The sequence below is a fragment of the Periplaneta americana genome, chromosome 3, assembly GCF_040183065.1.
Source record: "Periplaneta americana isolate PAMFEO1 chromosome 3, P.americana_PAMFEO1_priV1, whole genome shotgun sequence".
NCBI classification, from domain to species: Eukaryota; Metazoa; Arthropoda; class Insecta; order Blattodea; family Blattidae; genus Periplaneta; species Periplaneta americana.
Genome location: NC_091119.1, coordinates 76344761 through 76361256, shown reverse-complemented (window position 1 = coordinate 76361256; position 16496 = coordinate 76344761). Strand labels below are relative to the sequence as shown.

The following is a 16496-nucleotide window of genomic DNA, read 5'->3' as shown; positions in this document are numbered from 1 at the left end:
TACAATCCTTGTCACTGTTGTATGAGAAATTGGATTGCGACCCGGATACATATCATTAAATAAATTTGCTGCCTCTTGATGAGATTGTAGCCAACCATAATTAAAATTAGAATTCGTTCAAAAGCTGAAAGTTAGAATTTATAAGACAGTTACCGTATATTATCAGTTGTTCTGCATGGTTGTGAAACTTGGACTCTCACTTTGAGAGAGGAACAGAGGCTAGGGTTGTTTGAAAATATTTGGGGCTAAGAGGAATAATGTTACAGGAGAGTGGGAAAGTTACACAACACAGAACTGCACGCATTGTATTCTTCACCTGACATAATTAGGAACATTAAATCCAGACGTTTGAGATGAACATGGTATGTAGCAAGTATGGGCAAATCCAGTAATGCATATAGAGTATTAATTGGGAGCCGGAGGGGAAAAAACCTTTGGGAAGGCTGAGACATAGATAGGAGGATAATATTAAAATGGATTTGATGGAGGTGGAATATGATGGTAGACACTGCATTAATCTTGCTCAGGATAGGGACCGATGGCAGACTTATGTGAGGGCAGCAATGAATCTTCGGGTTCTCTAAAAGCCATTTGTAAGTAAGCAACAATAAATTTGTACAGAAGTGTCTAGTATCTTAATGAGCAATATTCAGAAATATAAAAATATATTTATTATTCCATTTAAAATAAGAGAGTTGGAGATATTTCTGGTTAAACTGGAAGTAGAAAAAACTACTATTATTGAGTTCTTAGTATACGGCTATCTCTACACACTGAATTTGATGCTACTGCACCATATGTTTCAAAAGTTATTTAGATCGTGTGAGACTTTTTACTAATTTGCATAGAGCACACAATGAGCCAAAGGAACCTAAGTGCAGGGATCTGTCCCAGGTCTGAACCTGAAATGCCAAGCTAAAGTGACGGGTTATTCAGTCATGAACAAGATCTAGCATATAAGAATTTAATTTCTGTTTGAACAAGAATTAAATTTAATATTCAACTAAACATTTTCTCTTTCTGCGTGACTTAAATTAGGACAACAGTACAGTATTAAGTAATTGTGCTTGACATTAGTAAGATAACTCAAATAATGTTCAGTATGGCTTCTATATTAGTGCTAAAAATGTAACGAAGGTGACAGTTTTTACAGAGATGTTTTGTACAAGTTGTGAACTTCATTTTTTGTCATGTAATTGAGACAGCTGCATTGTATTCAAAATGTTGTCCTTGTATTCTGTTTTAATTCATTCACCTCATCTTTAACTGAAATTAACTGACTGAAAGCTCAACATTTTGTGTAAATGTAATATAACTGAATATTTTCCTATGTAAAAAGTGGGAGACCGTAAATTTTAATATCACTTGTTGCTTGATACAACATTTTGTGTTATGCACACATTCTGTGAGTGTGATTTTGTGCAGGAGACGGGAGGAAAGCAAGAGGTGAAAGAACCACCTCCAAGAGAAGAACCTCATGTGGAACCTGTGAATGGGGTAGTTCAACCCCCTGTCATCCCACCACCAGATCGGCCTGGTCGAATCACCAACCAGATTCAGTTCCTGCAAAAAAATGTCCTGAAGCCAGTTTGGAGGCATCAGTTTGCCTGGCCTTTCCATCAGCCAGTGGATGCTAAGAAGTTGAACTTGCCAGTAAGTATTGTGACACCTACAGAAACAGATAAGTTCAATATATACAATGAGAACCTCTCTCAACAAAGGATGAATTGAAATATAGTTGCAGAAATTTGTTGATGCAGTGAAGAAAGGTATAGGAACCTTCCATTTCATAGAGTATATTATCCACAATTATGTAAAGAGATATACCATAATTAAAAAAATATTCTCCTTGGTGGTCTAAGGTTACACTGTGTGTCTCTGAATCTAAGGTATGCTGATTCAATTCAGACTAATAATGAATTTTTAGACGGAAATATTCTAAATGTTGGTTTCCATGTAATGAAAAAGTCATAGTAGGTTTAATGTATGCAGAATATTTCAGTGTTCATGAATAAAAGTTTGTAAGAACAAAAGTCTAAATTCAGGTCTTTGATGTCCTTATTCTCAACTCACTGCAAAAATTATCACTGCACTAACAATTTATTATGGAGGCCTCTAATAGAGACGAGCGTAATCTCATTTGTGTCTTTTTGATATATTGAGTTGTTGAAAATGGATATCACCTAAACTAAGACTAGTTCAGAAAAAATTGCGTAATGTTATTGTCATATGCTCATTGTTATGGTACTGACATTGATATAGTAGCCATAGAATTTTACTGGTAAATGTTCAGAATACCACTGCAGGAGAATAGTGTCTTGCCAGTTGATACGGAGCTCTACGAGATAATTTTTTCTCCCACCCTGCTGTTAATTGGAGACAACACCAAAAATACAATATAATAATTTAATTATCTCACTGACACAACTAGATGTCGGATGATTACTAGATTACTAGATAATTACCATCCTGCATACAGTATATTACAATATTAACAGTCTCTTACCAATACCGATTGTTACACCAACTAGTACCAATGTCGGAGGTCAGTGACTGACCTCAGGAAGTTTATACTGTTTCTGCAGTAAAACTAGGTAAATTATATATTTTTGTAATTATTATGACTTCTGGATCATTAATATCGATTTTATTAAATTTATTTTCTTTTTACAAAGCATTTTTTCAACAGATACAAAATAAATATTTTCTGAGAAATACGCAATTTCACTTATAATATTCATGTATAATATGATAATGCGTAGTTATGTACCATACACAAATACTCGTGTAAACAGAAACAATCATTCAATTTTTGCTTCTGGACGTGGACACCTTTCGTACGGGCTGAACTTCTAAAGCAATACATATTTACATGCAATAGATAACCAGAAACCCATTATTTTCTCATATGTTGTTACAACTCATAATAGTATATTTATAAAAATAAAAAGCGATACAATTATTCAAAGGGGTAAAGTAGACATTACCATGTACTTCTGACTAGTTACTTTGTTTTTGTTATATCTTGCTCTTTGGGATGTTGAATAAAATAATCAGTTTCTCTGCTAGAAATATCAAATAAACCATGTTTCTGAAACCCCATTTCAATATCTGCGTCTGTCAAATACTTCCTCACAGTGAAAGAAAGAAAGGCAATCTTCTAACTGCAATGTTATTGAATTTAATATAATAAAATAATATGAACATTACAAATCCAATGTGCGCAAGTACCAACAACAAAGTATTACCACAGTTTAGTATATACAATTGCGAAGCTCAATACTTAACTAAATATGCAAACATAGACAGTTGAAATATGCATCCATAGATAGTTGCTCACCACCAGGATCGCTACTATCTCCTCATCACAGACTCTTTCCCTAGCAGACGATAAAATGTATTGTACTTTTGACATTGTGTTCTTTTGAAAAATTAACACCTTCCTTCCACTATTGAAATACGAAATACATAAGGTTTATATATTATTTTCATAAAGTATATATTGTATTTTATAAACTCACCTTCCTGGATCTTTCGGAAGGATAACTCTGACCTCTTTTTCTTATAATTTATAGTGCAACAAATGTCTCCTTGTCCCATATTATTACTCAGATTATTGTATTTCAGCCATTTACAGTTATTAAAACCGATAACGAACATTTCACAGTTTACACAACTTTTCACAACAAAGAGAAATACGGCACAGTCAATGCCTTTTCGATCTAGACCGTAATATATGTTCGGGTTTTCTATTTCAGTGTATGGAGCTCAGTGAATTATTATATTATAACTTTATTGCATAACATAGCTAAGTTTTATTTAGTGTAATGTGTCCATAAGTTCCGTTTACTTCTTGTTGCATAATATGTTGCAGAAATAATTACAAAACTGTGTTATTTTAATGTGAAGAGAATTTTACATGTTAATATTATCTTTTCGCATCAACATTTTAAGTTTAGAATGGAAGCTATTTTGAGGTTTAATAAAAAGAATTTATATTGTGATTTTAATATAGCACCTGCCTTTCTTGATAAAGACAGAAAATTTATCATACCACTCTTATGAAATTAGTGTACCATACGTACGATTGTTACTTCGTCTCTTTGATAGTAGATAAATACTGTGACAGCTGCAACGGGGTTTGAACACACGTCCGACAGGGCGCGCAGCAGACGAAACGCTGGTACGGTGAGCATCTGCATGCTGAAGGGCAGAGGGGGTGTATTACGTCAACGCGACGAGGGGAGAGTGCGCGCGCAGCTGCTGCTGCGTGCGGAGTGAAGGGGGGACGGACCCTCCCGACTCTTCGAGAAGTCCGTCGAAGTGGAAAAATCGGGAATTCGAACTTTCCAGGCTACGTCGCTGTGGTTATAAAAGAAGAAGCGCGAGGGAACTCGGACAGTGTGTGTGTGATTCATGATTAGTTTTCAGCTGATTAGTCAGCCAGTCAGTGAGTAAGCCAGAGCAAGCAAGCCAGTCTTGTGTACCGGAGTTCGGCTCGAGTGTGCGTCCGCAACTGTGTCAGCATCCGAAGGCCTGAGTTCGAGTGCAGTGGACCGCAGTTGGAGGGACCTGAGTTCGAGTACAGTGAACTGTCTCTGAAGGTCTGTGGTTCGAGATATTGTGAACTCGAGTGACTGAGCTATAAGAACTGTGAACTGAGAACTGATAGTTCTGATTTGTAAATAGTGCTTTGTAAATATTAGTTAAGATTAACAGTTCATTGTTGTTCGTAATAGTCCAAGTAAATTGTCATTGCCGTCAGTGGAGTGCTATAACGAATACTGTGTTGGGTGAAAATCCTATTGTTGACGAGAGCGTTTAAGGTGAATTGTAGAAATGAATTATTGTTGGAAGAATAAAATCCTATTGTTGAGTTGAAATAAATTTACACTGGTGTCAGAATCGGGACATTATCGACAATGGAGAACCTACAGCAGATCCTGCAAGCCATCGCGGAAATGAAAGCAGAAATTAAAAAGGACATAAGCGACGTAAAAGCAGAAATGAAGAACGATATCAGTGAGGTGAAGAACGATATAAGTGAAGTGAAAACTGAGATGAAAAGTGACATAAGTGAAGTGAAAGGCGACATAAGTGAAGTGAAACCGGAGATGAAAAGTGACATAAGCGGAGTGAAAGATGACGTCACTACGCAAATTGAAAGCGTTTCGGCCCACGTAGATGGAATTGTGGCCATCGTGAAAGACGGACTTAAGGCAGATTTGGATAAACTAAACTAAACCAGAATTTTACAACTATAAACGAGACAGTAGCCGAGTTGAGACAGGATGTAGACCATTTTGACGGCAAAGAGGAAACGAGTGTGCTGATGGACCAACATGCTGTAGAAAACAAGCACATCCTCGCGTTGGTGGATCGCCAGGCTAGAGAACAGAAACAGATAATTGCCGAGGAAGTTCAACGGGCCGTGGAAAGATCGACGACAGAATTGCAGACCTCATGTAGTGGCCATGTGGAACCATCGCCCTCAGCCAGACATTGCAACGTCAAGACGCCGAAGTTCGACGGTACGACGTCTTGGGCGATATTTCGTCGCCAGTTCGAGGCCACCGCGGCACATAATGGGTGGACGCCAGCGGAGAAGACTACCCAGCTGTTGACCGCACTTCAGGGACAGGCGTCGGAGATTCTTCACAGCGTTCCAGAAGATGGGACAGCCGCTGAGATAATGGCGGCCTTGGAGGGACGTTATGGTGACCAACTTGCGGCAGCATTCAGGACCCAACTGAAAACGAGGGTCTAACAGTCAGGCGAGTCCCTGCAAGAATTTGCAATGGCGGTGGAACTGGCCCATAAGGCCCTCAGGGACCTACCTACTGACTTCATCACTGGAGAGGTGGCCTACACCTTCGGCAGCGGAGTTCGAGACCCGGAAATTAAACAACAGCTACTCTTTGTAGAGCATCGCACCATCAACGCAGCTCTGACGGCAGCCCTCAGGATGGAGGCAGCAAAGTTGACGGCGAACGTTTCGACGTCGCACCGGATTAGCAGCGTCGCGGCGGCCGACGTCGAGGAGCGTCAACCGAAATCACCCGAGCGACGAAGACGAGGAGTGCCCACCTGCTGGTCCTACGGCGAACCTGGACACCTGAGGAGGGACTGTGACCGATCTGGTCACAAACAGGAAAACTAAAAGGGGCCGATGCGATGAGGGGCACGTCGGCGCCGTCATCACCATCCCCTTGGCTGATCTTGAAGACGGTTAACAGAAGATGCGATGATGGGCTAATTGCTGACGGATGGATAAGAGGCCGCCTATGCAGAGTACTGGTAGACACCGGGGCGTCGCTCACTATCGCCAGACCGGAAGTCGTGCATGGCCTACCTGGAAGGACGCCGCTGCGCCGATATGAGCTACGTACTGCCTCAGGCGAGAGCCTGCCCATCCAGAAAGAGGTTTTCCTGGATTTGACCTTGGGAAAGACGAGACTGGAGATGTGGGTGTTCGTCGCCAACATCACTGAAGACGTCATCCTGGGACTCGACGCCATGCGGATCTTCGATGCAACGGTGGACGTCCGGCGCCGTATCCTCCGTTTTGGTCAGGATGAAGTGTTCCTGAGGGACGTCGAAGACCAACCCATGGCCAGCAGACTCACCATGGAGAATCATGTGACAATCCCAGCAGGCTGCGAGATGGTGGTGACGGCAAGACTGGACGGACAGCCTAAGAGAAACCTACTCCTCGATTCGTAGACAACTCTGATAGATGGCGTTTATGTGGCCAGATCCCTACTAGGCACTTGGTCAGTAATTGAGACTCGTTCAGACATGGTTTCTTGTAAATAGTTCTTTTAATCTACCACAAAATATCTCAATATCCGGTAATTTCATCACTATAGAATTTTGTTATTGTAGGTTTAATTTGTAATTTTGTAAATACAAAAATATTCTTTGTTCTTAACTTCTATGATAAAATGTCTAGCTTTCATTAATCAGGTATTCTTGTCGTACTTTAATTTTTATTGTAATTGTAATTGTAAATTTAATATTAATTGTAATCTTATTGTTCATGTTATAGTTGTAATCCCCTGGTAGAGGGGCAGAGAAGGCCTGACGGCCTTATCTCTACCAGGTTAAATAAATAAATCTAATCTAATCTAAATCTACTCCCGAATCAGAAGGTGGTACCGGTGAGGGTCCTGAATGTCACCAATCGGGACAAGGAGGTGCCTAGTGGAACTGTACTAGGTAGCGTCGAGCCGGTGGTGTCTGTGACTTCTCTGGCAGATAACGAGGAGTGTCACCGACCACGTCCAGATCTAGACCCATCACTGAAAGAGCTGGCTCGAGAATTTGCGGAGAATTTAAGGAAAGGAGAAAGAAGATAAGTCCACGATCTACAGACAGAATTTCAAGACGTGTTCAGCTATCTGAAAACGACTATGGGAGAACGGAGAAAGTTCAGCACCGCATCGACACCGGAAATGCTCGCCCAATCAGACAACCTCCTCGACGTGTCCCTCTAGCTAAACAGAGAGAGATTGACAGCCAACTGGAGGGCATAAAAGCAAGAGGGGTCATCGAGGAATCCGACGGCCCTAGGTCATCACCTGTGGTGCTGGTGAAGAAGAAGAATGGGGACCTGCGTTTCTGCGTGGACTACAGAAGACTGAATGACGTCACCAAGAAGGACTGCTTTCTGCTTCCACGAATTGACACCTTGGACACCCTGGCCGGAGCAGAGTGGTTCTCGACGTTTGATCTCAAGCCAGGATACTGGCAGGTGGCGCTACATCCTGAGGACAAGGAGAAAACGGCCTTCTCTACAGGCCAGGGACTATGGCAGTTCACCGTTATGCCGTTTGGCCTCTGCAACGCCCCGGCTACATTCCAGAGACTAATGGAGTCCGTAATGAGAGGCCTGACATACGACACCTGTTTGCTGTACCTTGATGACGTCATCGTGGTCGGCAAGACTTTCGGCGAACAGCTGTTGAACCTGAGGAAAGTGTTCGAGAGACTGAGACACGCCAGACTGAAGTTGAACCCGAAGAAGTGTCATCTGTTCCAGAAGAAGGTCAGCTACCTGGGGCACTTAGTAGGGGCCAACGAAGTGGCCACATACCGGAGAAGTTACAAGCCGTTGGAGGATGGCCGAGACCGAGGGATAAGCAGGAGTTGCACCGCTTTCTCGGCCTCTGCACTTATTACAGAAGGTTCTTAGCTGGGTATGCCAACATCGCTAAGCCTCTAACCCAGCTTTATCAGATCATTGAACCTAGCTTCTTTTGTAAAATAGGTACAAGAGAAGGATGATGTAGGACACTCACTACTGGGTTCGGTTATCCAACCTGCTGGAACTACTGACAGAAGATGGTCTGTCTCTGGAATATGGAATACCTGGCTTTGGGTATTCAACCAATTATTTCTAATACATTTGAACAAATGCACAGAATCGAATAGTAAAAAGAGTTCCCTTTCATTATTTGCTGAATTCTTTACACTAGTTTTCAAAGAGCCTCCACACATATGCTGAAACATACCTTTGTTCACGCGATTGTTGTCTGATATAAGGCACAGAGATATGTAACCACAATTTTCCAGTACATTCAAAACTTCACAAGTCATGTTATACAATGACACACTAGTTAAATTCTTTACCAGAAAGAGGGCAATGACATCTGCATTACTGGACAAAGATGAAGATATCATAAAAACTTGAATTGTAGAGGCAATGTCAAGTTCCTTGCCTTCATTTACTGCAAGTCCTTCTATTTTACCACCCTTGTAGCTCAGTTTAGGTGTTACATAAATTTCGTCTAAACATTATGGTAACTATCTTCTCATGTTCCTCAAGCAATTTACATTTTTCTCGTAAGTATGAAACTTGGGAAGAATTTATCCCAGAGTTATTTGTCCTCATTGTACACAAAAGTCTTCTTAAATAGGAAGGATGTGGCAGTGTTAACATCTTACTTGATTGCACAAAATGATATGCACCAGGAAAAGAATAAAAAAATGTAGATGCCCACACCAAAGTCTGCAACTAATACCTCGGCTGTGTAGTTAATGCTAGCTCTAACTGTTCTTGCAAAAATTTCAGTTTATTCTGACACTTTTTGTTCAAAAGTGTCTACGTCAATATTTTGAAAGCAACTTGATAAAACAGACAACTTTTCCTTACTGTCCATATCTTCAAATTTAAAAGATTTTAAATGGCTCAACAGGCAATCAAATTTGCTCCATTTATCACACATTCCTTCATGACCTAGACACCAGTGAAACTTACTGTTGGGAAGGCTCATGTTATTATGAAAAACCTGGACTTACAGAGCTAATGAAATCTTAATGGAAACAGCTACTTTTGGTACTTCTGTAAAAGCAGTTGTCCTCAATTTTGCATAATAGTACATAATCTTTATCTATAAAAATGAAGGGGGAAATATTTCTGTTGCTCACCTGACTCTTAAATTCTTGATGTTCAACTATTTTGTCCCTTTCATTCCATTCTTCGAACTTCTGTTTGTCACGTGCTACGACAGTAGCTAAACGTTGACTGGGGTCTTTTCTTTTCTGTGGCAATTGCTTAGTTAAATAAGAAGGTAGATTTTAAAAAATTGTAGGATATGCTCCCTCTTGAAGTTTCAACTTTTTTCTAGGCACAGTTATAAACGAACCATCCGCACATGGAAATTTATCTTCTCTGATAACAAAATCAGAATCAAAATGTTTTATGCAAACCACTGAGTTGTTTGTTGGGGTAAAATGTTCACGATGAATGCTTCTTGTCCACTTATCCCTTGTATCTTTATCTTTTGGAAACAAAACTACATGTACAAACGGACTTTCTTTATCGTAATTCGATTTGCAACCTGGTACACTACACGTGCGAGGCATTTTAACCTTAACAACCTAACACTTTCAAGCTTTCTCTATGAAAACAATTTATATTATAATGTCACAATTCTATTATTATATAATAACTTATAAACCCTTCAACGATTACACTAGAGGCAAATGATACAAGAAATACAATAAACATTCACATGAAGTACGTATACTTTCACAGTTGCGTTACCACTCTATTGTCCACCATGTTTGTTTACTTCCGCTTACAGTGTCAGGTCCGGTAATATAGGAGGTCCTGCCTAGGTTTCATTTTTATGTTGTAATAATTAAAGTATTAATTGTTTGATTATATAAAATTAACGGAATTTTTAGTAATAATAGAATAGAGTAACGAAAATTCGAATTAATTCTTAACATTGAGCTTAGTTTAATAATGTTAATGCACCTTTAACTATGCAATATTAAACTCCACCTCCCACAGCAAGAATACTTGACTTCCTTATGATGAGATGAAACATGACCCCTAAAATATCCATTTGTATGTGTTATTTTAAGATGGAATAGGCTCTGTCATCATTAGCATTTTACTTACACAGTGGAGCCTCAATTGTGAGCACTTTGATTGTAGGAGGGAACACATCAACTCAACAGAGAATTGAGGCAATTTTGTAAGTTAGGTCCTAATAATGTAACAAATAGGTATTTTTTAAGGGAAAGGAATTTATTGTGGTTGAATTTAAGCATATGATAAATAAATGGACAATTATTAAAACAAGGAAACATTTTAAATTTTTGTGACATCTTTTTCGTGAAAGAATGCTGCACTCTATAATAAATAAAATAAAGTTAATTATTGCTTGTGCCACCGCATAAAAGATACTTTCTTTATATATCACAGGACATCCAGATCCATTTAAGAAAGGAAAGAAAGAGCATAATTTCTCCATTGTTTATAGTCTATAACATTTATAGTTGAATTTTCATTTCCTGGTTTACATACTGAAATGCACATTGCAAAGCTTTTAACCCCTCAGCATGTGAGAAAGGTTTTGAAGATGTACCTTGAGAGTACATTCCATATCACCTTCCTCTTGCAGCACTTGAGACACAGGCTTGTCTTCATTTAATTCCTCATGCACATTATTACAATCAGAAGAAAGCCATCGATGTTATTGACATCCATGTTTTTACAATGAGGGATTTCTTGAGCAAGTTTTGTAATGTCATTTCATTTGATTGTTGTTGACATAGCTGGTCCTTGTCTAGCAGCAAATTTCTCCATGACTTTTTAATAGCATCTTTCTTAACTATGTCCAAACATTCTGTCACTTCGTTCATAGTTACTTTTTTATTTTCTCAATTATGAATTAATTTTGATTGTTGTCCTTGATCAGAAATTTCAAAAGTATCTTTCTGCAATTGCGCTTATGTTCTGCAAGACACCCTGATCCATAGGCTCAATTAGTGGGGTGATATTAGTTGGCAGAAAAACGACATGGATATCTCTTGAACCGAAATCTTGATCTTTTAGGTGTGATGGAGAATTGTCCACTACTAATAATGATTTTGATGGAATTCTTTATTCTCTTAGAAATATTGTAGTGCAGACAATGGTTGTGAAACCATTCCTTAAACAAGCTGGAATTTATCCAGATTTTTACTTTATAAAACACAGGAAGCTTACTTAGTGCGTGATTCCTAAGAAATAATGGTTTTTTATTTGCCAATAACCATAATTGGTAATTTGCTTTTGCCACAAGCAGTGAAATACGCTAGTAAAGTCACAAGTCCTTTGTTAACTTTATATCTGGGTGCACTTCTCTCAGATTTAGAAGCCAAAGCCTTAAAAGGAAGCATATCATAATTCTACCCTGTCTCATCAAAATTATAAATTTGACTCTGCAGTAAGTCGAGTGGAGTAATGGTTTTCTGGAATTCTTGTTTGTACTTTTCTGCTGAAACAGCATCAGAAGACAATTTCTTCTGCATATTCTTAATTGTCGCACTTCATGTCGCTTCTTCCACAAATTAGGTTTACCTCCGAGCAGCTTAATATTAAGCTCACGAGTTTTTGTCTTGGATCGGTTCTGATAAAGGAGTACCTTTTTCCTTCTCTTTAGTGAACCATTCGAACAAAACTGCGTCCACATTATGAAACATTGGTTTCTTCAGTATTTTTCTATTATCAAGAATTGAACTGAAAGTAGTATAAAAAATCAGTTGGCAGTAATATTCCTCTTCCACTTGGCTAATTATTCTCTGGTATGGACAGTTCTGTAACTAAACTTGCCACACTTTCGTCTTTCTTCAATCTATCACTGCGAACACAGTTTTCGAGTATGAATTTCTTTTTCTTTTAAGCATGGTTGCTCTCAATACGAAACATCTGACTACAACCAAAAGATAACTGCACGCGAATACCTCACTCCCCATCCCCTTCCCCATCCCCTACTGTCTTAAATGGAAAGGGTAAACAAGACATTTTCCCTGCCTACAATTATTGAGGCTCCAGTGTTCTGTGAACAAGTGTGAGCAGGAATTGTGGGAACCATTAGGAGTAAAAATATGGGAATGGCACTGTGTGTGGGGGGGGGGGGGGGGAACAAACAAGCTCTTTTCATTAGAAGTATGATATTCAGTGAAGTAGTGTAGCTACTATACAGAGTCTCTCATAAGTAACGAGTCTATCTAAAAATCAACTATTTTGAAATGATGTTCATCCTCACGAGAAAAAAACACTTCCTGGTGCCGTACAGTCAATTTGGAAACAAACATCCCCTCCCCCTGCCGCCAAAGAAAGCTACTTATCTATGTGTAATGTGCATTTGATTTCAATTTAAAATGACCTGGAGCATAATGCCACATGGCCATGCCTATACACATTGTTGTGATAGACTGGAATTACAAAATGCTACACAGCTCACCAGAGTCCATGAAGAGTTGATACATCACTTACATTTGTGATTCAGCAGAATGGAAGACATTTGAAAATTGTACACTTAATTTGTCTACAATTGTAAACGTTTTTTCATTTATGTGTTTTAATAAAGGTTTAAAACACTAACTATTCCAAGACGACTGTACGACACTGTGAAGCGTTCTTTCTCGTGAGGATGAACATCATTTCAAAGAATTATCCAACATAGTTTATTTTTCGATAGACTCGTTACTTATGAAAGACCCTATAGTAACAGTAGTGGTGGTGGTGGTGATAATTTCCAATGGCTTGTCTATTCTCCGTGTGTGGCAACCAACAAAGAAGTGACATGGGTTGCATATCTTTATGTATTTTTTAAACTGATCAGTCTCTTGTCTTCAGTAGTAATCTGATGCCGTTCTCTTTCAACATTTTGTTCTGTTTATAGTACTAGTATGCTTTGTTCATGGTGGTAGTACTAGTATGCTTTGTTCAAAATTGCTATTTTTTTTTAATCGAGAAAACAGACTGTAATATCAATATGAATTCTTAACCATTTGATACTCTGTGTCGTCTAATATTTATGGTAAAAAAGTGATATGTGCTGCTGCCACCTCACAAAAATATTTTGCGGCTATTCCATTTAAAAGCACTGACATGGGCGTGTGCTGCATATATAAATATCTCCGAGCTTAAAGTGTTAATTGATTCTGAAGGTCTCATGTCAAGAATTACAATTCTAAAAGTATATTTGGATGTTAATAATAATGTACATTTTTAGGGTTCGAGATGTTTCAGACATGCTTTGCGTCTATACAACCTTCACATATAGCATTTTCAAATTAATGTACAAAAGAAAAAAGAGGATAATATTCAAGTGATTTTTTAGTTTTATTGAAAATTTGTACTTGCACAGTAATATATGAAGTTTATTTCTTTATTCTAGGATTACCATAAAATTATTAAACAACCAATGGATCTTGGTACAATAAAAAAACGTTTGGAGCACAACTATTACTGGAGTGGCAAGGAATGTATTCAGGATTTCAACACTATGTTCACTAACTGCTATGTGTACAACAAACCTGGGGAAGATGTTGTGCTTATGGCACAGACCTTGGAGAAACTGTTCCTTACAAAGGTAGTATCTCAACACAGGTTATTAGAAAATTTTAGAAAGGGTATTTGGAATGGTGAGGTGTATTAAAAAATTTAATGTTTCTGTGAAGGTTGCAAGCATGTCTAAAGAGGAGGTTGAGCTGGACCCACCTCCTCCAAAAGGTCCTAAGGGAAAGAAAGGTCGCAACAATGTAGGAAGTGCTGGAGTTGGTCAACGTGGACGTCCATCATCTAGCAGCAGTAGCAGCAACAGTGGTGGCAGTGCAGTGACATCAAGTGTTCCAAATGCTGTTGGAGCATCTCCCAGCACAGTTGTTCAGTCATCCCCTGCAGCTCCTGTTGCTACAACAACAGGATCTGGTCATCTCCCACTGGGCACACAACCTCCTACAACAGTGCCAGGGAGTACTGCTACTACCACTGTTCCTACACCAGGATCTGGAGCACTCTCACATGGCACGCACAACTCACTGCCACAACAGGTATCTAGGAAATGCATTTACCTTTTGGATTAATGCAGTAACTATTTCTGGGGGAAGGGGAACCTATAGATTTTGTACATGAAAAGTGTTTTAATCCCCCCCCCCCCCTCTTTCTTTGTGCAACGAATCTAACATAATTATAGTTTGCTCTTTGTCTCAAAAGAAATTCTGACAATTTTGTATATAACACATTTAATTTCTGTGTACAACTTACTCACAAATGGCTTTTAAGGAACATGCAGGTTCATTACCACCCTTACATAAGGCTGCCAGTGGTTTCTATTCTGTGCAAGATTAATCCACTCTCTATCATCATCATCCCACCTCCCTCAAGTACGTTTTAATATTATCCTCCCATCTACGTCTCAGCCTCCTCAAAGATCTTCTTCGCTCTAGTCTCCCAACTAATACTCTGTATGTATTTCTAGATTCTCCCATATGTGTCACATGCCCTCTCCATCTCAAACGTCTGGATTTAATGTTCCTAATTATGTCAGGTGAAAAATACAATGCGTGCATTTCTGCGTTGTGTAACTTTCTCCATTCTCCTGTAACTTTATTCCTCTTAGCCCCAAATATTTTCCTAAGAATCTTATACTCAAAAACCCTTAATCTCTGTTCCTCTCTCAAAGTAAGAGTCCGAGTTTCACAAGCATACAGACCAACCGGTAATATAACTTTTATAAATTCTAACCTTCAGATTTTTTGACAGCAGACTAGATGACAAGCTTCTCAATCGAATAATAACAGGCATTTCCCATGTTTATTCTGTGTTTAATTTCCTCCCAAGTGTCATTTATATTTGATACTGTTGCTCCAAGATATTTGAATTTTTCCACCTCTTCTCCAATTTTTATATTTCTATTTTGTACAAATATTCTGGTCACGAGACATAATCATATATTTCTGTATACAACATCCAAGAGTAGTATGTGCATTGTGAAATTATAATAGGCATATGATTAATGCTAGGGAAAATTGCTTTTTATGGAACTATTTAGAAAGAGAGCCTTTAAGAAGTCATAGCACAATTCTTTAAATGAGATTGATACGAATCTTGGTTGTAGTTTTATATAAATATACTATCCACCATACACTGTGGAATTGTATAGTAGTCGTGAGTTCACTATTTTGTGTACAGTGACGGACTTAAATATAAGTTTATTCTATAGAGGAGAGTCTTCATAAAATGAGAGGATGCCATTGAAGTGCCCGAAACTTGTATAATTAATCATAAATAATAAATCTTCTCTTTGTAGCATAACATATCATGGACTTCTCTTAAGAATTCCATTAAAACTAACCTGGAGGGAACCCTACATTTTCTGCATGTGCACATCAAAATAGTTTTCCTTAGATTGCAATAAAATTCTAGTGCATTTTTTTTTCGAGCTATTCTTGATGATTGATAGAAATAAAGATTGAAAATTTGTCATACAATTTGACACTGATTGATTTTTATGTGTACAGTAATTCTCCTTATCCGCAGAATCTGTATCTGCAGTTTGTGTGTGATTAACTGCGCCTAATGTGTTTATCTGAATAGTATGTTGTGTGTGTGTGTGTTATGTTATGTTAGGCGTGCGTCATGTAGTAATCTGCATCCCTCATATTATCTTTTAGGCAGCGTTCTGCGTGCATCATGTTTTCTCTTAGGCAGAGTTCCACATGTCATGTTATCTGTAGCAGTGTTCTGCATGCGTCATGTTATCTGGTAGGGAGTGTTCTGCGTGCATCATGTTTTCTATTAGTGGTCTGTGTATGCATCATGTTATCTATTAGGCAATGTTCTGCGTGCGTCGTGTTGTCTATTAGCCAGTGTTCTTTGGCGACTATTTCTTTTAACTTTTTTATTGCTGAAATAGGGATGTAGCGACTGTTTCAGAACCCTCTAACAATTTGAAACTTTCCTATTGTTAGCAAGGAATCTGCATCTTTTGGGGTACTCTTTGCCAACTTTTCATATATTTCAGTTGCAAAAACTGCTATTAGGTTGTTTTTACAATGGTAGACGACTTGTGTAGAACTGTTGTTACTACAGGTCTACAGTTTAAGGAAGTTAGTTTAGTATGGAAGTAACCTAAGCTTCACTAAGAATGTTCTATGCTTAGCTTCAAATTATTTTTCAACTAGCATTCAGTTAGTCTTTATCAGTGTGT

At 38.5% G+C, this 16496-nt stretch overlaps 1 protein-coding gene across 9 annotated transcripts in view; it reads left to right on the top strand.

The window, feature by feature from the left end:
• fs(1)h (female sterile (1) homeotic) overlaps nt 1–16496 on the top strand; it is a 638308-nt gene that overhangs the window by 215622 nt on the left and 406190 nt on the right. For 7 of the 9 annotated variants that reach the window (XM_069820799.1, XM_069820802.1, XM_069820804.1 and 4 more), the window contains 3 exons: nt 1426–1653; nt 13683–13877; nt 13966–14337. In XM_069820799.1, the coding sequence (XP_069676900.1) occupies nt 1426–1653; nt 13683–13877; nt 13966–14337 (795 nt within the window). The remainder of the gene's footprint in view (nt 1–1425; nt 1654–13682; nt 13878–13965; nt 14338–16496) is intronic. The other 2 variants (XM_069820803.1, XM_069820798.1) reach the window with 1 other exon arrangement.